Source organism: Sapajus apella, unplaced genomic scaffold (genome assembly GCF_009761245.1).
Source record: "Sapajus apella isolate SASKATOON/1434 unplaced genomic scaffold, GSC_monkey_1.0 scaffold47, whole genome shotgun sequence".
Classification (NCBI taxonomy): Eukaryota; Metazoa; Chordata; class Mammalia; order Primates; family Cebidae; genus Sapajus; species Sapajus apella.
This window is the reverse complement of record NW_022436987.1, coordinates 6,587,843-6,615,586: the sequence shown is the minus strand read 5'-3', so window position 1 is coordinate 6,615,586 and position 27,744 is coordinate 6,587,843. Positions and strand designations below refer to the sequence as shown.

Sequence of the window (27,744 nt, the reverse complement as noted above, 5' to 3'; positions counted from 1 at the left end):
TCCTCTAGCTCTTTCAATTTTGATGGTAGGGTGTTGATTTTAGATCTCTCCTTGCTTCTCATGTGGGCATTTATTGCTATATATTTTCCTCTAGAGACTGCTTTAATTGTGTCCCAGAGATTCTGGTATGTTGTGTCTTTGTTCTCATTGGTTTTGAAGAACATCTTTATTTCTGCCTTCATTTCATTGTTTATCCAGTCAACAACATTCAAGAGCCAGTTGTTCAGTTTCCATGAAGCTGTGTGGTTCTGAGTTAGTTTCTGAATTCTGAGTTCTAACTTGATTGCACTGTGGGTCTGAGAGACTGTTTGTTATGATTTCCGTTCTTTTGCATTTGCTGAAGAGTGATTTACTTCCAATTATGTGGTCAATTTTAGAGTACGTGTGATGTGGTGCTGAAAAGAATGTATATTCTGTGGATTTGGGGTGGAGAGTTCTGTAAATGTCTATTAGGTTTGCTTGGTCCAGGCCTGAGTTCAAGTCCTGGATATCCTTGCTAATTTTCTGTCTTGTTGATCTGTCTAATATTGACAATGGGGTGTTAAAGCTTCCCACTATTATTGTGTGGGAGTCTAAGTCTCTTTGTAAGTCCTTAAGAACTTGCCTTATGTATCTGGGTGCTCCTGTATTGGGTGCATATATATTTAAGATCATTAGCTCTTCTTGTTGCATTGATCCTTTTGCCATTATGTAATGTCCTTCTTTGTCTCTTTTGATCTTTGTTGGCTTAAAGTCTATTTTATCAGAGATGAGAATTGCAACTCCTGCTTTTTTTGCTCTCCATTTGCTTGGTAAATCTTCCTCCATCCCTTTATTTTGAGCCTTTGTGTATCCTTGCATGTGAGATGGGTTTCCTGGATACAGCACACTATTGGGTTTTGGCTTTTTATCCAATTTGCCAGTCTGTGTCTTTTGATTGGGGCATTTAACCCATTTACATTTAGGGTTAATATTGTTATGTGTGAATTTGATCCTGCCATTTTGATGCTAGCTGGATGTTTTGCCCATTAGTTGATGCAGTTTCTTCATTGTGTTGATGGTCTCTACCATTTGGTATGTTTTTGGAGTGGCTGCTACTGGTTGTTCCTTTCTATGTTTAGTGCCTCTTTCAGGAGCTCTTGTAAAGCAGGCCTGGTGGTGATGAAATCTCTGAAAACTTGCTTGTTCACAAAGGATTTTATTTTTCCTTCTCTTATGAAGCTTAGTTTGGCTGAATATGAAATTCTGGGTTGAAGGTTCTTTTCTTTAAGGATGTTGAATATTGGCCCCCACTCTATTCTGGCTTGTAGGGTTTCTGCTGAGAGATCTGCTGTGAGTCTGATGGGCTTCCCTTTGTGGGTAACCTGACCTTTCTCTCTGGCTGCCCTTAGCATTTTCTCCTTCATTTCAACCCTGGTGAATCTGATGATTATGTGTTTTGGGGTTGCTCTTCTTGAGGAATATCCTTGTGGTGTTCTCTGTATTTCCTGGACTTGAATATTGGCCTGCCTTGCTAGGTTGGGGAAGTTTTCCTTGATAATATCCTGAAGAGTATTTTCCAGCTTGGATTCATTCTCTCCATCACATTCAGGTACACTTATCAAACGTAGATTAGTTCTTTTCACATAGTTCCATATTTCTTGGAGACTTTGTTCATTCCTTTTTACCATTTTTCTCTAATCTCACCTTCTCATTTTATTTCATTGAGTTGATCTTCGACCACTGATATCCTTTCTTCTGCTTGGTCTATTTGGCTGTTGAAACTTGTGTATGCTTCACAAGGTTCTCCTGTTGTGTTTTTCAGCTCCATCAATTCACTTATATTCCTCTCTAAGTTGTTTATTCTCATTAGCATTTCTTCAAATCTTTTTTCAAGGTTCTTAGTTTCTTTGCATGGGGTTAGAACATGTTCTTTTAGGTCACAGAAGTTTCTTATTACCCACCTTCTGAAGCCTGATTCTGTCAGTTCATGACACTCATTCTCCATCCAGCCTTGTTCCCTTGCAGGTGAGGAGTTGTGATCCCTTGTAGGAGGAGAGGTGTTCTGATTTTGGGTGTTTTCAGCCTTTTTGTGCCAGTTTCTTCCCATCATTGTGGATTTATCCACCTGTCATCTTTGTAGTTGTTGGCTTTCAGATTGAGTCTCTGAGTTGATGTCCAATTTGTTGATGATGAAGTTATTTCTCTCTGTTTCTTAGTTTTCCTTCTAACAGTCTGGCCCCTCTGCTGTAAGACTGCTGAGATCCACTCCAGGCCTTGCTTGCCTGGGGATCACCTGCAGCAGCTGCAGAACAGTAAGGATTGCTGCCAGCTTCTTCTGCTGCTGTCTTTGTCCCAGAAGGATACCCACCAGATGTCAGTCTGAGCTATCCTTTATGAGGTGACTCTTTGGATATATGGGGGTCAGGGAGCTGCTTGAGGAGACAGTCTGTCCTTTATAGGAGCTCAAGTGCTGAGCTGTGAGCTCCATTGTTCATTCACAGCTACTGGGCAAGAACGTTTAAGTCTGCTACAGCAGAACTCATAAACCCTCTTTTTTTGTTTTTTCTTCCCCAGGTGCTCTTTCCCAGGGAGTTAGGGCTTTATTTATGAGTTTCCGTTGTGCCGCTGCCTTTTTTTTCAAGGCTGCCCTGCCCAGCAAGGAGGCAGCCTAGGCACTGTCTGCCTGCAGAGGCTTTGCTGAGCTACTGTGGGCTCCATCCAGCTGCCGTGTGAACTTCCCTGCAGTCCTGTTTATATGGGTGTAGTTAGACCTGCCTCAGCAATGGCGGCCCACCTCTATAAAGGTGGACTGTCTCTGTAATGGTGGGCTGCCTCGGCAATGGTGGGCTGCCTCAGCAATGGCAAACTACCTCGGTAGTGGTGGACTGCCTCGGTAATTCCATTGCCCCTCCCCAACAGAGCTGGACTATGCCGGGTTCAGCTGTGCTTGCTGTGAAACTCAATCCAGAGCTTTTCAGATTGCTGTTTTTTTGTGGGGGTGGGTCCAGCCGAGCCTGATCACCTGGCTCCCTGCCTCAGAGCCTTTTTTTTTTTAGTTGAATGGTCGACTGTCTCCCAGGTGTTCCAGTCATCTGTTGAAAATGCGCCGGGATCTGTGTGATTTCCCGTGTGGTGACCCACTGTGCCAGCTGAAACAGCAGCACTGAGATTCGTGGCTCTTGTTTGTCTGGGAATCTCCTGGCCTGGCTCCCTGTTTCAGTCCCCTTTTTAGTCAGATCAATGGGCACCTCTGTCTCCCAGGAGCTCCAATCGCCAGCTAAAATGGCGCCCAGGCCCATGTATTTTGTTTGAAGAACCGCTGTGCCCGGTGCCGGTAAAACAGCCAGGCCGGCCAAAACAGCCGCACGGGTGAAAACAGCCATGCTGGTGACCCGTGGGCTTCCTCTGCCTGGGAATCTCCTGGTCTGTGGGCAATAAAAATCCATCTGGAAATGTGGTGTCCACTCACCCTCCGTGCTTTCACTGAGAGCTGCAATCCTGAGCTGCTCCTAGTCGGCCATTTTGGATCCCTCCAGGGTGGTTGTTTGAGGGGGTGTTCTTTGCTCCAGAGGACCCAGGGCAGTGGCAGATGTGCAATGTGGTAGAAAGAGTGTGGACATGAGGTCAGATAAGGGCCTGGGTCCAGGACCAGTTCTGCCCACATTGCATGTGTGACTGGGGCAAGTGATCTGATCTTTCTAACCTGAGTAAGGTTTATAATCTGTAAAACTGGGATTTAACTTGCATGTCACTGAATTATTGTGAGGGTTCTGATGGCCTCTATGCCATGGTGCCTATCCCGGTGCCCCACACGTGATGGAGATGGTAGGTATTACTATACCTCAACCAAGAGCAAACTCTCCACGGATGAAGAAAGGGGACATTGAGGCTAAGAGTTGAGCTGAAAACTTGGGGTCATCCCCACTCCAGAGTCCCTGGGCAGGGGTGGCTCCCTTCATCCAGCAGGTCTTTGAGAATCCATGAGTACCTGGTGCCTAATGTCTCCTTGCCTGTGTTCCAGAGCTCAGGAACTTGCTCTTCTCTTTGTCTGCTCATGGGTAAGTGATGACTGAGTGAGTTGTTTCATTAATCCAGCCTGTAGTCTCACTCTTTCCTGATGGCCCAACTGAAAGAAGTGAACGGACCTTGCTAGGTCCACCTGCCTGTAAATCTCAGCTCTGCCACTTGTTAGCTTGTGTCCTGGACAGAATACATAATTTCTCTTTACCTCAATTATCTGTAACTTAAAACAAAACTTAGTTCATAGGAAATGCCATTTATTGTGGGTTGTATTATTATTATTATTTTTTTTTTTTTATTGAGACAGTCTCACTTTGTTGCCAGGTGCCAGGCTGGAGTGAAGTAGCACGATCTCGGCTCACTGCAACCTCCGCCTCCTGGGTTCAAGCAGTTCTGCCTCAGCCTCCCGAGTAGCTGGGACTACAGGTGCACGCCACCACGCCCAGCTAATTTTTGTTTTTTTAGTAGAGACAGGGTTTCACCATGTTGGCCAGGATGGTCTCGATCTCTTGACCTCGTGATCCCCCCACCTCGGCCTTCCAAAGTGCTGGGATTACAGGCTTGAGCCACCATGCCCAGCTGGGTTGTATTATTTTTATGTATTAATGTATTATATTTATATATATATATATGTATATGTTTATGCATTTACTTCTGTATGTATATATACAGATATATATGCACATGTAATTAATATGTGTCCGTGTCTGCTAAACACTTTCAGTATGTCAGTTGATTTAATCTTAAAACCACTTTGCCAGCTTATCTTCCTTTGGCTGAATCATAAAGATAGTAAAGATGTCTGTAGGTCCCAACAACAATAGTTGAGTGTGCAGGCTGTAAGTCTAGATTATAGATGACTAGAATCTAGACATGATTATAGTTGTTACTATGTCACAACCAGGGGCAACTGCTCCCATGATGAAGGCTGGGAAGAAGAGGGCTACCGCTCAGCAGCGCTGCTTTCTCTACCAGCACTGCCTCCTTAGATTCCATGGCCTCCACAGGGCATGGCCCAAAAGAGTTTCACAGCTGACCACTGGAACCTGCCGGCAGTTATCCCTGATTCTCAGGTCACCCAGAGCTGGTGCCCATTCTCTGGGTGAGGTGAGCACCCAGCCAGGTTCCCACCTGGCTTTTAGAAAATATCTTATTTCCATTTCTGTTTTGGTAATTGCAAAAGAGAGGCAGACCACCCATCTCCTGCCTGGACACATCAGCTGAGTGTGGGGGTGCAGGCAGACAGGGAGGGAGCCAACGGATGTTGTAAGCACACAGATGTTAGGGCCGCAGTGTTAGCCTTCTCTTTGCACCGAGTGATGGTGAACTCTGGGCTGCTCCTGCGGCTCCCATGCTAAAAAAAGGAGCTGCTTGATTTGTTATTCATTCCACATGACATGTTCTTCGCTTCATGTCCAATCTCCGCAATTAGAATTGTAAACAGTGAGTTTTGCATGACTTTTATTAAACTCCTGCAGGCTGGGGAGAAGCAGTCATTAGCAGCTCCATGGTGGGCCAGTGTTCAGACTCACTAACCAGAGATGGGCTGAGCTTCTTGCCCTCCACCCACCATTCTTTGGAAAGTCTTGCTTCCCAGGCATCCCTGGCCTTGGGGACAGGTCACCAAATCCAGTGATAGAGGAACTAATTTTAGATCCCGCCTTGGCCCTGTGCTCTCTGACAAGTCACGTTACCTCGCTGAGCCTTCCTGCTCAATAAAATGGGGGCGAGTGCTGTTAAATAAAATAACAAGCCTGCATATGCCTAGCACCAAATCAGGCACAGAACTGGGCTCAGTAATATTGGTATCTTCTTCAAACTGGAGCAATCTCTCAACAAACATTCATGATTATTAAAGGTAGTTTGCATTTGTTGTCTACTGTTTCTAGGCATCTTTCTAAGTGCTTTGTGTATGTAAGCTCAGGTAATACCCTCAACAACCCTTTGAAGTAGATACTGCTATTACCTCTTCTTTACAGGTGAGAAAACTGGGGCTTAAGGCAGGTATGTAACTTGCTCAAGGTCACACAGTTACCGAGTGGTAGAACCTGGTTTGGAACCCAGGTGGCCTAACTGCAGAGCCCATGCTCAGAGCCATGACTCAGTACTGCCTCCCTAGTTTAGTAAAGCATGTGGCCCCTGCTCTCAGGAAGTTCTCTAGACAGAGACAGGACAATAAGCCATCACAGGCTGTTGTGATGTCAGCTTTGCACACAGGTGGCATGCAGTGCACGCTTGCTAATGAGTGAAGGTTGCAGTGGATTATGGGATGGACTTCCTGATAGTCAACTACCCAGCATACTCTTCTCCTTAGGATCTAAAGGAAAATGGAATCTAATTTGCAGCTTTCTCCCTGACAGTACCGATGGCAGGTTTCTAGGGTTTGGTTGGAGGAGATTTGAAAATACCACTTAATCAGTGCCACCCTTCCCCATCCACCCTGGGCTTGGACACAGGCCACAGGCTAATCAGCTCCCCTTGGCTCGGGAGGGCTTACTACGCATGCCTCCTGCCTTTCGGGTTCTCCCCTTTTTCTGAGAAATTGGGGCACCCATCTCCCCATTGGGAGATATCTCAGCATTCCAGGGCCTGAGCATCAGAGCCAAAGCCCCCCCACTTCCCTTCTCCCCTTTCTTATCCCTTAAGCCTCAGCCCAAAGCCAGCTTCCTTAGGGCAGTGTTTCCTGACCATCCCATCTACAGTGCCTTACTTGTTATTCTTAGATTTCCGTACCTTGTCTGATTTTGTCCCAGCTCTTGGATTTGGTGATTATTTGTGAATTGTTACACTTGATGGTCTTTCTCCACCACTAGATGGTGAGTTCCTCCAGGGCAAGGCCTTTGTTTTATTTTCCAGTGGCCCCCTTGTGCCTACTGCACTGCCTGGCATGGAGAAGCCACTCAGTGCACCTCTAGTTCCTAAACGAATGTTAAGAAAGTTGTTGCTTTTTTATGTAAATGAAGGCTGAGCCAGTTTTCCTCACTGAGCCCTCCTAGCAGCTTCCACAGACACACACCCTTTGTAAATTTCCAGTCTTAATCTGAAGCCTGGTTATTCGTCTGTAAAAATGGGGTTAAGGCCATCTACCTTGTAGAGGCTTTGTGAGGATTAAGGGTAGGGATACAACTGACCCTTGAACAACATGGGTTTGAACTGTGTGGGTCCACTTAGATACAGATTTTCTTCTGCCTCTGCCACCCCTGCCACAGCAAGACAGCCCCTCCTCTTCCTCCTCCTCAGCCTGCTGAACACAAAGATGACAAGGATGAAGAACTTCACGATGGCCCAGTTCTGCTTAGTAAATAGTAACTGCATTCCCTCCCTTGTGATTTCTCACTCCTGTTTTTCCCTAGCTTATTTTGTTGTAAGAATTTAGTATGTAATTCACCTAAAACACAAAATATGTTCTAGCTGTTTATGTTATCAGTAAGGCTTCTGGTCAACAGTAGGCTGTTAGCAGTTATGTTTGGAAGAGTCAAAAGTTATAGATTTCCAACTGCATGGGGAGTCAGCACCCCAACCCCTGCATTGTTCAAGGATCAGCAGTAAATAGGATGCTTGGCACCATGGCTGGCACACATGAAACCCTCCATCAACCAGGTAATCATTGTTATTGCTAGCAGTAGTATTGGTTATTATTAGTCTAGATAAGAGCTGGCAGAATCTGCATCTTTTTATCACATTCAGTGTCTTTTTATGGAGACCTGGGAGGGGAGCTTGAGAGATGTGCCCTCCGCTACTGGGATAGAAGCCAGAACCTGGTTATATTTCTTGATGATGTGCCAGTTGGGAAGGAGCAGAGGACACCTTCTTTTATTCGTGTCTCTCCTGCCACCAAGTCATGCTAGCACATGCAGCTGGCCTGCCTTTCCATTTGACTCAACCCCAGGCAGGAGACGTGTAAACTCCTCAGACCTCTAGGATTGGCAGGCCTGCTTTCACTAACACTTTCCCTTGCAGCTTTCTGTAACTCACTCCCCCATTCAAGGTGGTCTTGCAGAACCACGCCCGGGAGAGTTCAGGGTATGAACAGTGAACAGTAAGCCAGTGACAGAGTGTAATTTGCCAGATCCATCTTCCTAATGCCATGGGTACAGGGCCCTCCCTGAAAGGACTTCCTCTTTCATTTGAAGCAGGAAGTGGGGAGGTTTCCCTATGATGTCCCTTATACCAAGTATAGGCCTTCAAGAAGTTGAGTACTTGAGTTGCTGCTCCTTGGTCCTGTTTCTTAGTAAGATGTCACCAGCTTTTTGGGTGGGACAGTCTTTATTGCATAGGACTGTCCTGTTCAATGTAGGATGCTTGCCATTCTTGGACTCTTGACACCAGCAGTGTCCGTAGGAAACCAAAACATCCCCACACACTTCCAAAAGGCCCCTGGAGGAGGTGGTACCTCCCCTGGCTGAGAATCTGATGAAGGAGAGTAAATAAAGAAGCTCTGGGATTTGGGAATAGCTGGTGGCATTGAGTGTGGGTATCTGAATAATGTTTATATCAGGGCAGCTTAAGGATATGCTTGTCTATTTCAAGACAGTTCCTAAGGAGATGTGTTCAGAATATATCATGGGCATAAATGGATTCTTATATTTGATTTTCCCAAGTAACCCAGTTGTCACCACATTGCCTTTGTCCCAGATGCCTTTTCTGAAATCGGTTTGTTGCTCTGCATTAGCCCTGCCAGGGTAGAGCTTTGGTGGAGTCCTTGAGGTTAGCACTGTCTTAATATACTAGGAATTTAAGCAGAGTTGGGCCCTCTAAATCAATCACCAGAACAGCTTTAGTTTTTTTCTTGCTCAAAAATGCACTATTAAATGCAGAAACATGTGTAGGAGTAGAGGTTGGCTTGGGTGAAGGACACGTTTTAAGAGAAAAATTTTATAACATTTTTTTCTGCAGGAAAATGTACTTGCTGGTCTTGCTTCTTATACAACTGGGCTACAGAGTAGATTTACATCTCTGCAGCGTCTTTAGCATTTTTGGAATTTGCTGGGTTGTTCAAAAGTCACCTAATCATATTTTCCTGGGGCATTCCAGGAGTTTGACAAATATGTGTTAAACAAATAACTAAATGAATGGAAAATTAACTAAAGCTTTTTAAGTGGTGATTACAAAATGGAATGAGCGAGTGTTCACCTTCTCGCCTCCTCTGGGGGTTTCTAGGGTGGCAAGGTTCACCCTGGCACCTGTCCTTGGGACCTGAGGGTAGTTGAATCCAAGGGAGCCTCTCTTCCCTCATGATATATGCCTTGACTGTGGAATGTCTGGGAGGACATGCCAGAGGGACAACCTCTATCTGAGGAAGCAAATGAGGAAGTGGAGCCAGCGAATGGAGACTTCTCTTGCTCAGAGTTTGCTGCGAAGAGATTGGGGCACTGGCCAACAGAAGGGATGTGGGGTTGAAAGGAGGTGTGGATTTGGATTTGCTTTTTAAAGAAAGCAATAAGGGAACATGTTTTGAGACTAAAGGGAAGAAATAAGTAGAGAGAGGGATGATATATATATAGACGGGTAATTAACAAAGCAATATCCCTGGGGGTGGGGACAGGGAGGGCAAGGAGAGATGGGGTGGTCCTGGGTTACAGGAATGAGCTTCCGCTAAGGCCCAGGAGAAACAAGTTTGCAGGCTGTCTTGCAGCTGAAGCATGAGGGGATCTCGGCATGTGAGAGAACAGAGAGGGTTTAGAAACCCTGCAGGGTGAAAGTGGCTCAGCTGGTGAGCAGGTGAAGAAGTAATGCTAGGTAGTGTTGAAGCACCTGGTTGAGGTTAAAGATCATGAGTTTGTGGTGGATTTGATTTACCCAGTTCCATGAATTTTCTCTGGTAGTGCTAGCATCCAGGGAACAGGTGTGGAGAAGGTGAATGAGGCTACAGAGGTGGGGTTTACAGTGTGTAAAAGGCAGAAAAAGTAAGGAATTTAAAAATTGAAGCTGCTAGAAAGAGGGTTATTATTGAAAATTGGGTGCAGCCTTTCTAGGGAGAGGTCAGAAAACAGTGGTAAATGTAGAAGAAAAGAAAGAAAATTAGTATTCCAAAGGCCTCAATTAGGTTGATGAGCAGGCATTGGGAAGTAAGAGAGTGGGTAAGCAAGATTAATAGTTGCGTCATTTTGTCTTGCTATCACCTGAAGCTGAGAAATTTATAATGAACAGAAATTTATCAGCTCATGGCTATGGAAGCTGGGAAGGCCAAGATCAAGGGGCCAGCATTTTGTGAGGGCCTTCTTGCTGTGTTGTCCCATGGCTGAAGAGTGGAAAGGAGGGCTAGAGAGGGAACTGAACTTAGTCTTTTATAAGGAACCCACTCCCTCGATAATTCCATTAATCCATTCATGAGGGCAGTGCCCTAATGACCCAAACACCTTCCATCAGGCCCCACCTCTCAGCACCACCACATTGGATCAAGTTCTCAACACATGAACATTAAGGGACACAGCCAAACCACAGCAAGGTGACTGGGCAAAAGTACGGCTATGGAGTATTAGACTTCAGAGGTAAAGTTGTTTGGGGCATTAACAGCTGGGGTCTGGGTGCGGGTGGCTAAAGTGGAATACAGCACATCACCCCAGAGCTGAAGCCACAGTGCAGGATGGTCCACTGAACCTGCATGCTGCCCAGTGTGATGTAGAGGAAGCTGTGAGCCTGATGCCAAAGACCTTGATGGACATAGCTGATTGCCTGGCACTTCAGTGAGAAGAACAACACGGGCAAAGGGCAATGGTGTCTGATGTCTGATTCTTAGATGTTTTTACACTAGGATGAAAGAGTGGAGGTGTAGAAGAGGCACCAGGGGAGAGGGGAGTGTCAACTCCACCTTGAGTCCCTGATGAGACTCAGCAGATTCAAAAACACATTAGTAGCAACATCCTCCAGGAAGAGCATTGTTGGGAAATGGAAAGTTTATTTTGTTGGAAAGGGCCATCCTGGAAAGATACTAGGGGTTCGATAAGAGGCTTCAGGAGACTCAAGTGAAGGCTCAGGAGGGAGGGCAAACTAGGGAAGAAGCATAGAGCATAGCAGGGGTGGAAGGAGGATAAGGAAGCTCCACAAAGAACAAAAATTAAAACTCATGTAGGGACACATTTAGTGAATTGCCTTTATTGAAAGTAACATATCTTCATAAAAATAGACAATGAAATGAATATTTGAGACTGGTGTCATCCAGGAAATCTGTGCTATGGGATTTCCACTGTTGCTTACATGGTGAGGTTCTTCTTGCCAGGCCAGGAAATGGTGAATAAAGTGGCATATGGAGATGGAACCATATTTTCTGCCAGGGAGTCTTCATGATGCATCTTCCACTGGAGTTTCCTCTAAGGAATTCCCTGTGGCTAAGACACAAGGAGTACCATGAGAACTGGGAGGACTGGAGGAAGAGGGTAACAATCAGATGGAGAGAAACCACATCTCCTTGTACTGCAGCCACCGTTGTCACCCTTGAACCCCAACTTTTGTGCTCAGGACAAAGCACCCGCTTCCAAAACTACTTCTGTCCTTGTGGCAACTGAACTTTGTTCCCATCACATTGCTCCAGTATTTCATACTACATTCAATCCAGGACCATCAGGGCTGTATGGAGATTCCACTCTGCCAGAAGGAAGGGATCAGCATCCCAGCTGCCATGAAGAAAAGGGCACTGGCCTGTGATGACCTTGGGAGGTCAAGGATGCCTTTCTGAAGAGCTGCTTCTGGTCCTTGAAGGAAGAAAAGCACCAGCAAGAGCAGAGAACACTTCAAAAGTGGGGGTCACATGTGCAAAGGGGTAGCGTCAGAACCTTTCCTTCTTTCCTCTTACAGAAGCAGGGCATTGTGGTGGTTGAGAGATGGGCTTTAGGGCCAGATGACTTGAGTTCAGATCCCAGTTCTGCCAGTTTTCCTATTGGATAGCAAATTGTTGCTATCCAGTAATTTACTTCTGTTTCATTCTTTTTTCTCAGCTATAGATAGACATGCCCTCATCTCTTCCCCAGGGTTATTTTGAAAATTAACGTAAGTATGTATAAAGCATTTAGCATCCCTGACATATAGTGTGAACTCATTAAATGGGAAATATTATCATTATGATATTTTTTTGCATCAGGAGGGGATAAAAAGGAATGGCATTTGCTGAACCCCTATCCTGTGTGCCATATGCTTTACAAACACCTGTAAAAATGAGGTTCCTGTATCAGAACATTTTACCATATAACAAACTACCCCAAAATTTAGTAGGTTGAGACACATCCATTTTTTCCTGAGACAAGGAAATTTGGGCTATTCTAAACTGGCCCTGTCTTCTGCTAGGCTCCGCTGGGCTTACTCGGGCATCTGTGGTCAATTGCTGGTCTGTTGGTTGACTCTGCTTCTGGAGACTGGCTGACAGTCGGCTGGAGTGAGGGTCTTCTGGGCCATGTGTGTATTATCATCCCACAGGCTAGGCCAGGCTTCCTCACATGGTGGCAGGCACAGGGCAGCAAGAGAAGGCCAGCACCAATGCATGAGTGCTCATCAGGTCTATGTTTGTGTCACATCGGGGATGCAAATTGCATTGGCCCAAAGTAAGACACCACACAGCCCAGACTCAAGAAAGAGAGAAATTAAGTGAAGGGAAGAGCTGCACAGTCACATGTAGACTAGTTTGTATGCAAGGATGGGAAATATCTGTAGCCATTTGTATAACATATCACAATGCCCCTCATGTTCACTTTGTATTATTTTATTCATTTGTTCACTCACTCATTCAAAAATACTGAGTGCCCAACTTGTGGTATGGCAAGAAAAGGGATCCCGAATAAGAATGCTCTCAGTTTTCTAACACTTTCTCTGTCATAGTGCAGTCCATCTGGCATTGTTATCTGCGGTCTGTAACATTCAATAAAGACATGAGCTGGAGAAAAGCAGTTATATTTTCCCCAGGGACTAGGAAAATGGAGATGAAGATGTTGTTGGAGCAAGTGAAATTGAGAGATTTATATCGGCAGATTAAAATCAGGCAACATTATTTTATCCACATGAACTCCATTTTTTTTCTGGGCTGACATCTCCCTACTGGACCTTAATCTACATATTTAATTATTATGTTCTTTCCTACATCTTCCTGATCACCAAGATTGCTGGTGAGTCCAGATCCCACATTGACCGTACGTTATCTGCGCACACACACACATTCCACCACTCTCTCAGGGAATATTCAAAGCTCTACTTAATGCTGTGCAAAATAACTATTGAACGCCAAAAGGGTATTGAGCATCCTTATTTCTCAGGAGGACCAGGTAAGGGCTAGACATGGCATTGACTCTGTCCTGGGGAGAGATCCCATTCTATCCAAATCATTAATCCATTGGGCTATATGGAGAGTGATGTCCAAGGTCCAAAACTGGGCAGAGAGCAGCTTAGAGGAGTCTAGGGGCAAGGAATATTAGGCAGGCACCAGGGAATGCATCTGCATGAACTTCTGGAGTCCAAATGCCCCTAGAATAATTTATTAATACAACTGATTCTACTAATATGTTTTGAGTGTATATCATGTATCAAGCAGGAGGTTTGATAATAGAGATACATGGATGAGCAAGACAAACATGGTGCCTGCCCTCAGGGAACTTGGAATCTAAAGGGGGTGACTGCTGTTATAGTAGCAAACCTGACAGCTAACACCGAGCACAAATCCTTCCATGTAATTCTGCCGACATCCTCAGAGGTTGGCAGCATTTTTATCCTGTTTCTACTGATGAGTAAATTGAGGGGATGAATGGCTGTGTAACTTGTCTCTAGACACACAGCTAATGGGTAGCGGGGGCAGGGACTTAAGTCTGGGCAGTTTGGATCCAGAGTCAGTCTTTTTTGAATCAACCTCCTCCCCTACCCACATTGGATCAAGTATCATTGGCATCTATATTCAACATTTCTTTTTTCCTTAAGAGCATGTATCGCATTTAGAAGTTCTATTTTGGTGTCATTATTTGGGGAGAGAGCTGTCTGTCAGTTCAGCCTTCCTTGTGCTCCAGTAATATATGACCTCAAAATCTCAGTGGCTTACTGGGCCCAACTGCATGTCTGTCTCTTCCTTGACCTTATATCTCTTTTGAAGAATCTTGTCGAAAGCAGCTGACACTAAAAAGGCACACTCTCCATCTAAGCATGGGCCCACTTGCCATGTTAGCAGTCTACCAAGATACTGCAGGCCAGCTAAGATATTTATATCTTACCAAGATATTTCACCACCTGTGTCATGATTGGTAGATGAGGTCACCATCCTTCCAGCCTCCAGCAGTGGTTTACTCATCACCCATCTCTGGGCTTAAAGTCAGTGCCCATATTTTAAGGATTGGCAATACCCCTCCTCTAGTGTCAGTTTATCAGTCATCCTAGGCTGATGTCCCCACATCTCAATGGCTTACAACAAGAAGTGCATGTTTTTTACTCATGCTATGTGGTCATCATAGTTCAGCTTCAGCTCTGTCATCTCACCTTTTTCTAGCGCCAAAGGAGCAGCCCCTTTCCAGGATGCTGCAGGTCCAGTGGCAGAGAGCAAAAAGGCTGTCAGTATATCACATGATTGCTCTTGAAGCTTCTGATTGAAAGTGACATCTGTCACTCCTGCTCACTTTCCATTGGCCAAAGCTAGACATGTGGCCATGTTTGACATTAATCATGTGGGGATATATAATAGCTCAATAGGGAAGGGAATACAGGAAGAAGCATCATAGGACAGGGCAGAGACTATTTTGAACAACCAATCAATCTGGTAGAGTAGTTAAGAAGTATGCATTGACTGTCACAAGCTGATGCAGAGTGGGCAGACTGTTGCCTGTGAAAAGAGTGTGAGGGGAAGTATTCCTCAGTGCGTACTATGCACCCTCTGCTGTTTGTGAGTAGGCGCATCTTATAGCAGACAAACAGACACAGCTATGAGGGCTTTGAGCAATACCTTCCAAAACAGGGTCCAGTAATCAGATATCAGGTGTTCGGGATTCCTTGACCACACAGACTTACTAATAATGAACAAGCGAACTGTATTTGTTAATTTGAGGCAAGGGGGTCATTATCAACAACAACAAATAAAACATTTGGGTAGCTTAAGGTAAAGACAAAGGGTGCGTGTTATTAGAGAAAACCTGGGGCGATTCCTTTTCATAGACTCAGGAGAGGTTGACAGGGAAAGGCAGGAACTAGGACAGCTCCAGGGGCCTCAGCAGTAAAAGTTCATGATCTTCCCTAGAGAGTTGCCCTAAATGTGTCTTAGCTTCAAGGCTACTTTGTCTGTGTCTTTCCATTTCAGGTTTTAAATTCCTGGGAGAAGTCTTGGCTCTCAGTAACAGCTCCGTTCTCATGGATGGGCAGGGTGGCAGACTCCCAGAGCACAGACCATTTGGGCCAAGCCCTAGGCAGAGCCGTCTTCAGAGGAAATGGGCCACTGTCAGCCAGGCAGCCCCTCCAAGGGGTGTGTGCTAGATTACCAGAGGCAGGTGCTTCCTGAGGGTCAAAGTGAGGATGAAATGTGCTTTTTACCAAAGGTGTCCCTTACCTCCAGGATGTCCTCATGGCCTGCAGAGAAGGATTGGCAAGAGAAGTTTGTGTGATGGTGTCCCATGAACAGTTCCAGGTCAGAAGGGTGCAGCTACTCCTCAGAGCCCCAGGTCTGCCTTGCAGGGGGCTCAGGTGTCATCATGGCTGCTGCACTGAAAGGTGGCCTGTCAGATGTGGAGTCCCCAAAAGGCTCAGGAGCACCAAGCCTGGTGTGTATAATGAGGCCCCGCTGGTGACTGAGGTGGTGCTAGGGCCCAAGCACAGCGACAGCTTGGGCTCAGCCTCTGTCTGGTATCAGCGCTGAGGACCTGGGCACCATGGCCACAGGTGGAGCTAGGCACGGACCAGCATTGTGTTGAGTCGGGTTTCTCTCAAAGCACACCCAGAACAAGGGTTTGTGGCAGGTAATGTATCTGGAAGGCAGTTCCGGAAGCAATAGCAAGGCAGTGGAAACATGAGGCAAGAGAGAAAGAAAGAGCAATTAAGGGCATGTGAACGCGCAGGCTAGCAGTGTACACCACTGGCGCCAGTGCCGCTGGGGATTTCCGGAGGCCTGTAGGGAACATGTCTCTGAATTATCCCAAGAAGCAAGAAGGATGGGTTACATGTCCACCAGCTTCCATCCATCATTGGTTGGGGCTGCTCCTGGAGCTAGATACAGGCAAGGCAAGCTCCTGCCACAAGAAGAGGCCCCACGCAGAGGGCAGCAGGGGCCGACAGAGGAGGCTGTTCACAAGGCCAGGGCTGGGGAATGCCTGGGTGCATGGGTGAGGCACTGACAGCACCTGCTACAGCCACAAATAGGGCTGACACCAGGTTATGCTGTCAGATGAATGGAGTGGGTTTTCCAGGGGTCACTGGAGCTTTGTTCTATATCCAGAAGAGGCTGAGCCCTGAGGGGCATTGTCCCCACACCCTTGCTATGGTCCATATCTGTTGATGGTCTCCTCAAGGGTCGCTGATGGGCCAGGTGCATCTTGAAGGGCAGGACTGAGGGCTATCAGCTTTTTTAAGGCTGAGTGCAATGACTATATCTCAAAAAGCACTTGAGATACCCAGGTGTCTCTCCCCATGCCCTTTGTGGCTCTTTGCTGTCTCTGATTTTGTTCTGACAGCAGCACACATCCTGCACCTATCCTGTCCCTGAGCCAAGCCCAATTCTTCAACCACTGGGGCCCAGCCTACCACCCTGGCCATTACTATTGATTGGGCCTCCTCTGTGATCTGTCCCATGTCAGTGTTTCTGCCTGACGTGGCTTTTGTTTGCGGCTCCCATCTGTGTCAAGGCACGTTGCTGGAGAGAGCCACTGAGGCAGGAGCCTGTGCCAGGAAGCCAGGCTGGTCTGGGGGTACAGAGCAGGAGGAAGAAAGGGAGGAGCAGTGGCAGAAGAATCTGGATGAGGGGCTAAGGCCTAGATCGGGACAGTCTGCAAGGGCTGGTCCCTAGAGACAGACATAGAGGCTGCAAAAAAAGAGAGGTGTCACCAGCAATCCCAGTCCGGGGATCCCATTCCTTGTCTTATACTCGACCACACCAAGGCACCTCCAGGCCAAGCTTGCTGCTAGGCCCCTTGGATGTTTTTGAGTCAGAAGACTCAAAACCCTCAGATATGCTAACAAGTGGGGGCACTTACTGATGTGAGTCACAACTCCCTGGGGGGCCAGCGGGGAGCTGCCCAGCCTTCTCCCCACCTCATCTCATTGGCACTATGATTCCTTAAATGGCGTTGTACTGTCAAACCTCTGTGGCTTGTTTGCCTGTTTTCTCTGCTAGAATCCCCTTGTCCTTGTCAAGTATTTAGGCAAACTGCTCTCTCTTTAGGCTGTTCTCGAAACTCATTACTCACTGACAGCCCCAGGTAGTGACTGTCACTCCAGCTTTTGGGTGCCCTAGCAGGCTGCCCACTCATCTGTTATCAGCCTCACCTGTTCCCCACTCCACCAGGTAAATAGATTCACTGAGGAAGCCCTGAGCTAGAAACCCAGCCGTACACATGTACGCTGTCGCACTGATGGAGAATGGTGCTTATAAATGCTTCCCGTTCCTCACAGAGATCTCATGCAGTGGTTGGTGAACGTAAGATCATTCTGGAAATGACTCTCCTTCATTTCTGATTTAGCCTCAATGCACTGTGGCCCTCAGCACTGTAACGAACCTCTGTGTCGAGGGGTTAATGACCAATAACCAAACCCTTAAATCAGCCTGCCTGTCTGCAGAGAGGCCTGCAGCTGGTTTTTTGAAAAAGAGGAAAAAGTCCATTTCTAATACACATTCTGGATGTCATAGCCAGCACTCTGTAAATTGAAATTTAATAAAGCAAGGCTCCCTTCCTTCCCGCCCTCTGTGTCTGGCACCCTGCCTGTTTCTATGACTCTCACCTGCAGAGCTATTGATCAGTCAGACTCAAGACAGGGGCACAGAGATGAGGAGGTGAGGCACTGCAGCTGGATGGGTAGTCCTCTCCTGGTTTTTTCTTGCCCCCCTATGGATACCCTCGTCCCTGCCTACCTTGTCCTTACCCAGCAGATAGGGATAAGTTCCCCCTTCTTATTGTGGAAACAAGCTAGTCCCTATCTGCAAAGGCATTGCTTTTAAGCTAGAATCCAGAAAGGTATGTGCTGTGCCAACATTTCATTCCTAGGCTTCCCAAACTCTCCTTAACACACCTAGTTTTCAACCTTGGTTGCACATTAGAATCACCTGGAATAAAGCCCCGTGCCCAGGCCCCAGCCCCTGAGACTGTGGTTTATAGGTTTTTAAAGCTCCCCAGGTGATTCTGATGTGCAGCCAAGGTGGAGAGCCGTGCCTTAGCTTGATTGCATTTAGGAGTTCGTCCTTGTGGTTCTCGTGATTTCGTTTGCTCTCAGGTATTTCTCCTCTTCCAAGATCTGGCCCACAGCTTGGCTGTGCCTTCCTTCCTTACCTTTGCCAACCTCCCAATTTTAACACTTTGCAGTCACTTCATTATGTGTGACTCTTAACTCCCTAGACAGAGTCACACTCCCCTGTTATGTTCTTTAGCCCCTGAGAGAGCTGGGCTCTTAATTCCTTGTTGGGCTGCAACCATCCAGGATATGGATAAATACCCAAAGAAATGACCAAAAGGACGCTGGTTCATCAGGCTATTTTTCCAAGGTAAGTGCCTGGCAAATTCAGTTGTTTTCTCCCGTACAATGGGTTCTAGAGCCTCTTGTAAAAAGTGTCCCAGTATAATTCCCCCTTTCCACCCCTCACCGCTCTCCAGGCCCGGGACGGTTTCAGCCAAAGACCACCACTGCTGCCCCATGCTGGAAACTCAGCAGGAGCGTCTAAACATCCCTGAGTGTTATGTATAAAAGTTTTCTTTCGGTGACGCAAAGAAAAATTAGTACGGGGATAAAGAATCTCTTAGCAAAGCAATTCTTTTTACTTCCTGCAGAAAGGATTTTCCTACTAGGAATTTTGCCATGAGAGTACAATGAACAAAGGAAAGCAGACATATTTATTTTTTACCCATTTGGCGTTGGCTGGAGCCAGACCTCACAATCTAAACTAAAACCCGATTGGCTAATAACTTGAAACTTTTCTAAACAGGTAAAAGCAATGGAGAGCCAAAAAAGAAGTCCAAATAAGGAAGGGGCATAGGCTGCAAACTGGGACATGCCTCTGAGCACGTCCAGCACAGATAGCTTGGTTAAAGTACAAGGACATAGAATATACTACGTGCCTGTAAGCATGTCTAACAGCTGCATAGCATAGAGCTTCTAGCAAAAAGGCAAGAAGGCTTTTAAAGAAAGTGTTTAAAACAAACTTGTTTCTAACACTTAGGAATTTTTCTTAAACAAGAAAGAAAACTTTGAAGAGGAACTTTTCTACTTCCCACACTGAGATACCTCGTTTTTCATGGGCACCTACTTGATAGGCCAGCAGAGTTGCCAAGGAAGCCTCGTTTAATGGAGGAAAAACACCTGGTACAAATTTACATGCCCATCTTTTGCAAAAAAACTCATACTCTAGTTGTGCCTTAAAAATGTATGTATTAGTAAGTAACGTAGCCACATCTTGCCCCATGTTTTAGATTGCCTGGGAGGCCCTCGTTGACTCACCCCTGCCCATCCCATGAATTTTGCATCTCAGTCTTTGTTTAGCTTGGTGAGGATTCCAGAATTTCTGCAGAGGCTGAGTCATAACATAGGTATTGAGGTCTTGATAGAAGAGGGGATTAGATGATTAAAAAATACATTGTAGTTCTACTTTTAGTTCTTTAAGGAATCTCCAAACCATTTGATCCAGCAATCCCACTCCTGGGTATCTACCCAGAAGAAAAGAAGTTATTCTGTGGGAAGAACACTTGCACACACATGTTTATAGCAGCACAATTCATAATTGCAAAAATATGGAACCAGTCTAAATGCCCATCAACCAACGAGTAAAGAAAATGTGGTATATATACCATAGAATACTACTCACCCATGAAAAGGAATGAAACGATGGCATTTGCAGCAACCTGGATAGAGTTGCAGGCCATATTCTAAGTGAAGTAACTCAGGAATGGAAAACCAAATGTCCTGTGTTCTCACTTAAAGTGCAAGCTACACTGTGAGGATGCAAAGGACTAAAACTTATATAATGGACTCCGGGGACTTGGGGAAAGAGGTGGGAAGGGAGTGAGGGATAAAAGATATACACTGGGGCCGGGCACAGTGGCTCATGTCTGTAATCTCTGCACTTTGGAGGGCCGAGGTGGGCAGATCACCTGAAGTCAGGAGTTTGAGACTAGCCTGGCCAACATGGTGAAACCCTGTCTCTACTAAAAAAAAAAAAAACTAATTTGGTGGCTTACGCCTGTAATCCCAGCTACTTGGGAGGCTGAGGTAAGAGAATTGCTTGAACCTGGGAGGTGGAGGTTGCAGTGAGCTGAGATCAGGCCAGTGCACTCCAGCCTGGGTGACAGAGCAAGACTGTCTCAAAACAAAGACAACAAAAAAACAAAAAACTACGCATTAGGTACAGTGTACGCTACTCAGCTGCTGGGTGCACCAAAATCTCAGCATAACTAAAGAATTTATGCAACTGACCACCTGTTCCCCCAAAACTACTGAAATAATAATATAAAAATAAAAATACATAAATTGGCCATATCAAAGAATGCAAGGGAGTGGGGCCTGGTGGAGGTTGTAGGCAGGAGGTTGAGATTCTCATCTGCATGTTTGCAAAGGCTCTTAGGTGGAGTAGAAGCTAACAGAGGCCTACTCATCCCCAACATCCTCCTCCTGGACAGATGCCTTCTGCTTTAGAGAAGTGATTTGCAAACTTTTAAAATTCATCATAACCTGTTGTTCAAACAAAATGTTATATGAATTCCAATTATCCAAAAGACAAAAGATCTGCTGAGGGGGCTGGGAGAGGGGCTCTGGAAACGCCCCTGACAATGGCCCCTGAGACCCCTTCTTGGAGTCCCTTGAGCTCAGCGTGACAACCTAGTGGGAACGGCGCTGGTAGTCCCATCACTGGTTCATGGGTGAGTTCAGGCTGGCCCTCGGCACCAAGCTCCCAGACCTGGGCAGCTGAGCTGAGGTGGTGGCCATCAGTGCTGCCGAGGAGAGGCCTTCCGAGGAATGGGTAAGGGGCCACAGGCCCTGAACTGCCAGAACTCAGCCTTGCTTGGGAATCCTCCCTAGGCAGGGAGAGGAGAGAGCAACTGCCTACCTGTGCGCCTTCGCAAGTGTTTAAAAACTCTCATAGCCTCAGTTTCCTTATCCTTAAAAGTGGCAGGTAGCCACAGGTATGGGAAACACCTAGCAGAGGACATGTGTACAGGGGTACAAAACTATGAGTGCTCTCTTCTCTTCCTTCCCTTCCTGAGGCTGTTCTGCCCCCAGTGGCAGAGTTCCCATCAGCCAGGTGAGGCCTGACACACGTGAGGGGTGGCTCCTATGGAGGGCTGGAGGGCAGGCTCTGAGACTAGGGCATCCTGCAGGTGGGAGCCCTTGCCCCCCAAGGTGAGGGGACAGAGGAGAACCTCTAGCCCTGGAGGACGTTACCCAGCCTCGACTCTGTGGCTCTGAAGGCAGGAGTGTGCAACCAGAGTTCTGTGGTCTCCCTGCCCAGCTGTCCAGCTTAGCTCTCAGTCATGGCTTCTACTCCTGGCCTGGAGGAGAGGAAAATGCCACTAACATAAGACCTAAGGTACGATGTGTTGATTCATTTACCTTGCAGGTGATTTTCCTGCAAGCATCAAAATGAAATGCTGGAAATCTGGTTTGCAGCCCTGCTGAGCTGTGTGGGGCTGAGTAGATAGAGAGTGAGCCCAATCGATCACTGGCAGCTGAGGAGGAGCTGAGTGGTCCGGGTGATGTTTTTATGCCCCGGGGTTTGTAAGACATCCCAGGAAGGATAACAGCTTACCTCAGCCTCCCACCGGAGTTACAGGAGGGATGCTGCTGTCTCAGCACTTTGTAGCATCTTTTATTCTAGACCCCTTCAGCTCTCTGGTACTCTTAGTCCAGGCCCCCATTGTGGCTGAAAGGGATCACAATGGAAGCCCTCTTCTGCCCCCCACCCCCAGACCCCCAGCTGGAGCTAGAGTTGGAGTGATCCCAGGCAGGAGGGTGAGGGAGGTGAGTGGTCGCACGTGTGGCTCTGGAGTTAAACTGCCTCGCTGTAAATCTCAGCTACTGCTCACCAACAGTGTGACTTTGGAAACATTGCTGATGGTCATCGTGCCTCAGCTTCCTCATCTATAAGGTAGGGGATAATATGAGTATCTGCCTCAAAGAGTCATTGCTAGGATTAAATGAGATAAAGCATATAAATCACTTCATGTCTGGCACAGTGTAAGACGTAAAAACATGTCAGCTTTTACTATAAGCAATCTAAGTTAGGGTATCTCAACAGCAGCACTACTGACATTTTGGCTAGATAATTCTTTGCTATCGGGGGCTGTCCTGTGCATTTAGGATGTTGAGCAGGATCCCTGAGCAGCCACTCAGCACCTCCCACCCAACCCCCAACCATCATGACAACCAAAAATGTCCCCAGGCATTCCAAATTGCCCCATTGAAGGCCACTGTTCTAAGTCACTTCTTGCCTTACACCTTCCAGAGCTCCCATTGCTCAGAAAGTTGAGCCATGCTTGTTGGGCCTGTAGGCTCTGAAAGGGGGCCATCTTGTGCAAAACTTTTTCCCTTTTTGTGTTCGGGCCATTTGTTTATTTGATCCACTAGGCCGGGCCTCTGAGATGTCCGTGTGAGGACTTGAGAGAATCCTCTTTGCCAAACCTCACTCTGTGATCTGCCAGCGCCAGTCAAGAGGTACTTTGTTATTTTGTTTTAAAATAGCAAACAACTGTCTGCCCCATTATGATTTTCCTGGACTCTGGAGCAATAAACGGTTCTGACGACAGCTGTACCAGATAGTAAGTGCACACATGTCTCTCCCAGTGTCTCCCTAAACTCTTCACGACAGCTAAGTAGATAAAAGTGATTTCAGCTGTTACCTGAGTGGCCGCTTGTGTCTGCGGAGTCTGCTCCGCAGGGTTGGGCTCTGATAATAGAAGAAAAACATGGGAATGGCTGGCTCCCTGGCTGTCCTTGTCTTACAGCTCACATTCCCAAACCTCAGGAAATGTGGGTCCTGGCATGCTGGAGATTATGAGCTACACTGTCCTAAGGAGGTCACAGTGCAGTCAACCCAAGGACATAAACAGGTGTGTGGCATTTGGTGCGAGGCCCAGGCAGCAGGCCGAGGCCCCACACTGTTGAATATTCATGGAAGCCTTTTTGGAGATGGTAGTTCTCATTTCTATTTTCAAAGTAGTGAGAGGTGGGATAGGTGAGTGCAGGAAGTCCGGGCACTTCTCATATTCATGTGATCGGGCTCATTATGTTCTGATAAGCTGTTGGTTTCCCTAACACGGCATGGCTTCTCCAGGACAGGGACCACGGCTTTTCTCATCTCCGTACCCTAAATCACAACTTAGAGATTACCTGTTAGCTGAATAGAGGTATGGATGTGATGCCTAACTCTATGACTGTTTAATTTTCTACATCCTACCAGTTGCCAGATTCTCCCTCAACTCCAATAAACTAGAAGCCACAGGACATCAGCTTTTCTTGGTGGTGACCTGGAAATCCAGGCCACACAATGGACCGTCTCAGGATTCCGATGAGCAGATTGCCTCTTGCTAGCGATAGCTTTGAAGAGGTCCCCCTTGCCTCTTGTTTTGGTTACATTTCCACATCGAAGCTGGACAGCCTACATTTGGTCTCTGCTCAGAACTTTGGTCACTGTGATTCTTGACCTCTGTTGGGGAAAGACTCAGTCATTTTAGTCATTTTGATGTCAATTTCTATGGGTTCACCAAGCCTGATAACTTCTAAGGTGGCCTCAGAGCAGACTGTAGCTGTAATGAGCATCTTTTGCTCCTGCCTCCAGATACTCTCCACCCACCTCCCTTCACCCTGAGAAGCTGACTTTATGGAGCGTTTCAATGGAAATCTCTGGTTTCCAGTTGGGTTTTGCCAATGGCCTGAACCAGCATGAGATTGAAGTGGGAGGAAAGAGTGAACTTGGGGTGTTTATTCAGCATTACTTGCCATGACCCCCCAACCCTGCTCTCAGCTTTCTCTCCGTGACTTTTCTCTGATAAGTTCTGGTGACACCTCTGTCCTCTCATTCCACTGGGCACAGGGGCACTAATGGCTTCATGTTACTTTCCCCGGGGAACCATCCTATCCCTTGTGGCTCCCTGAAACCCGACCCACACCTTTGAAAATGGTGCCTTTATTACACACTCCTCGGGTCTTTCCCTGCTACAGTGGGCCGTCTCTTTCCTGTTGAAATCGTGACTGATACACTGGCCTAAGGGAACACCCTGCCTGCCCTCCATCCCCTCCCAAGAGTCTAAAGAGACTTCTGAGCATCAGGAAGAATCCACCGTGAAGGATCACCCTTACTCATTCTCCTACCCTGCACTGCCGCCTTTCTACTTCTGTCTCTTTTTATGGCCTGGCACACAGGTTTAAACAGTACTTGGCAACCCTGCTCTTTTACTAAAACAAGAAATACATCATTTTACCATTTTGAATTAATCAAAAATATTTGCCATTGAGAATTTTTGAATATGTCAAGATAACCAGAGAGAACACCCTGAATATTCTAATCTAAAGCGGAAAAGTGTATCTTGGTTTGTTTCTGGGGCCTAATCATTGGGGCAGGGGGAGACTAAGGATGAGGGTGGCAGCATGTTCATGCCTTTAGCAATGTGAGGCAAAGAGTTTGCAGAACCCTAAGACTTTTCACTCGGAGCCCTGATTGGGAACCATGGCTCAGGGGTGAAAATGTTGAAGGCCAAGAGTCACATGGCTTTCCTCTAGACCAGGCCCAAACCACAGCCCGTGGGAGACTCCTATTTTTGTAAATGATGTGTTAATGAAATATAGCCATGGGTTTGTTTTACTTTCTGGGGTGTGTTTGCATTACAGTAGGAGAGTTAAATTTTCAGAGGCTGTATGGTCTTCTGTGCAGAATGGAGTTCTCAGAGCAGGTGTGGCTGCTGTCCTTTGAAAGGCTTGCTTATAAAGGTGGCATCCAAGACCTTGGGTCTCAGGAGGGTGCCCAGCAGAACTGATAAGAGCGGCGCCCTGTGCTTAACCTGATTATACAAACACCACCGCCTCGGCTTACCACCCACTTTCCTTCTGGAAGTCTGGGATTTTGGTGCATACCAGGCAGAGCCTGCCTATGTGACAGCCCCGGTAAAAGCCCTGGGCACTGCTCTCTAATGTGCTTCTCTGGTAGACAGCATTTCCCACGTGTTGTCACAGCTCAGGGGAATTGAGTGTGTCCTGCGTGGCTCCCCAGGAGGGGACCTCAGAAGCTTGGGCCTGGTTTCCCCTGGCGTTGGCCAGGTGCCTTTTTCCTTTTCCTTTTGGGTTTGTTTTGTAGTCTTTTGCTGTCATAAATCATAGCAGTGAGTACGGCTGTGTGCTGAGGCCTGTGAGTCCCCACAGAAAATCATCCAGCCTAGGGGTGGTTTTGGGGACTCCCCAGCACACCCACAAAAGCAAACATATTTGCCATCCAGCCCTTTAAGAAAAAGTTTGCCACGTCCTGCTCTGCACTGTTTTAATGTGCATGAAAAGTATGTGTTTCACATCTCGCATCCGACAAGACTCTGCGCTCCCTGAAGGCGTGGTCCAGGCTTTTTGCTCTGACAAAGCATAGTACCTCACATGAAATATTTATGAAAGGAGGAAGTCGGGGAGTCTGTAAATAGTGGATTCAAGAAGGGTTTGTAAACTGGGTGAAAAATATAAAAGGTTATGACCAATGTCTTCCAATAAAAGAATAGAAATCATCGGAGTGTATTACATATGTAAGGGTGTTTTCTTTCTTATAGTTATACAGGTGGACCAGATACCATACTGGATCATAATGTAAAAGGGATTTTTCTTGTCCATTGCAATAGAAAGTAATCCGAAGGCCACTGGATGTGAAGACTCTGGGGTCTTCCCTAACTGCGGCCTCTCTGCCAGCTGCCCGGAAGAATCGCCACCTACCCTTCTCGCCTCTGTGGACACTGGCATTTATCTGCACTCTCTCGTTCCCTCTGCCCCCAGAACGTGTACTACACGAGCAGTCAGCAGATCCACGTGGGCATCCTGAGCCCCACCGTGGATGACGATGACAACCGGTGCCTGGTGGACGTCAACAGCCGGCCCCGGCTCATCGAGTGCAGCTACGCCAAAGCCAAGAGGATGAAGCTTCACTGGCAGTTCTCTCAGGTAACAGCCCCGGAGCCCGGCACAGCGGCAGCCAGCAGCCGTGGTGGAAAACCAGGAAAGTGGCCTCAGGGGCCAGGGAGGGGACGGAGGAGATGGGGAGAGAGAGACTGGCAGCAGTGAGGCTGTGACTGCAGGCCGCCTCCCGTTGCCGTGGGTCTCGTGTTAGTATTGACCCCTGTGATATTGGCTCTGAGGGAACTTCTCGTTGTTGTTTTATTATCATAATAATTTTATTATAATTGTACTTAATTTTTAGATATAAGGAAACTGAGGCTCAGAGAGGGGAGTCCCCTGCCCCAAGTCTCACAGCTAGGGGCAGAGCTGGGATTTCAACTCGAGTCTTTTTGACTTTAAACCTTCCCGTTTATCCTATACAAGCCTCTGCTTACAAGATGGAGCCCCTGGTCTCCCAGGTGTGGACAGTGCGGGTCTCTGATCTGCCACCCTCTCTGCCTTGCTCCCTGTATGGGATCACTCTGGAAGAAGAGGTTTTTTTGCTGGGCAGCATGTTGGGGCCATTTGGGGAAAGGCAGTCTTCACACTAGTGACCATGGGACATTCCTTTATTAAATCTCTGTGAATTCAGGGGCCCATAATTTACTTCCTGCTCTACACTGGCCCCTGGTAACTCCCGTTATAGAATGGTAGCCAAGAATCTAGATGCCTAGCTGTGAGGAGAACCTCTGCCTCTGCCCAGAGGTCTCCTAGCCACCACGCAGTCTGCTAAGGTAGGATCAGTTTTCACCCACAGACAGGGATGCCTGCCTCCCAGGTGGAGCAGGGAAAGTGTTAATAACAGGGAGTGAGGGAGCCCATGGGGTTGCGGAGCCTCAGGGCTGCCTGGGGGCTGTGCATGGTGGACATTCCCAGGGAGGTTCAGGAGGGAACACCTATATTCGTGGGACTGAGTGGCAGGGGCCCTTAACTCCAGCGTCCCAGCAAGCTGCTTCTCCCCTGGTGAGGATGGAGGCTGCTGGGGGTACTGCAAGGAGCTTTGGAAGTTGGCTATACCTTGATTCTAATCCTGGCATCCAGTTGCTCTTCCTGTAGCAAGGTTGCTGCTAAGGGGAGTCTCAGCTACATCATAATCTATGAGTATAGGGCACCTTTGACAGTGGTCTGGGTATGCAGAATCAGGACCTAGAGAGACTCTTAGGTCCTAAACAAACCGTGAGGGTCAATACTGAGTGCAAGTTCAAAACAAGGTCATGTACTTAGGAGCCAGTCAGAAAGCAGAAGCAAGAGCCTAAACCAGGGCTTTGTGAACACCAGAAAGCAGATGGTGGCGAGGAGCCCAGGAGCCAAATGGGAGCATTTCAGAGGACAGGTGGAGGATGCAGGTGGCAGCTCTGTGAGTCCCAGCTTGTCCTGCAAAGTGGGGGGAGGGGATTTCAATGAAAGGGAACTTGTGCAAAAGACTCGTGACTCCTGTCCCTTCCTGTCTATGTAACCTTTGACATGTGCTGTGAACTGCAAAGTTCTGTCCCAACAGGA

General features: G+C 47.1%; 1 protein-coding gene across 2 annotated transcripts in view; it reads left to right on the top strand.

The window, feature by feature from the left end:
- The window catches only part of GALNT18 (polypeptide N-acetylgalactosaminyltransferase 18), a 364,052-nt gene that overhangs the window by 311,338 nt on the left and 24,970 nt on the right, over positions 1-27,744 (top strand). For both annotated transcript variants that reach the window (XM_032240753.1, XM_032240752.1), the window contains one exon: positions 26,086-26,250. In XM_032240753.1, coding sequence (XP_032096644.1) covers positions 26,086-26,250 — 165 coding nt within the window. The remainder of the gene's footprint in view (positions 1-26,085; positions 26,251-27,744) is intronic.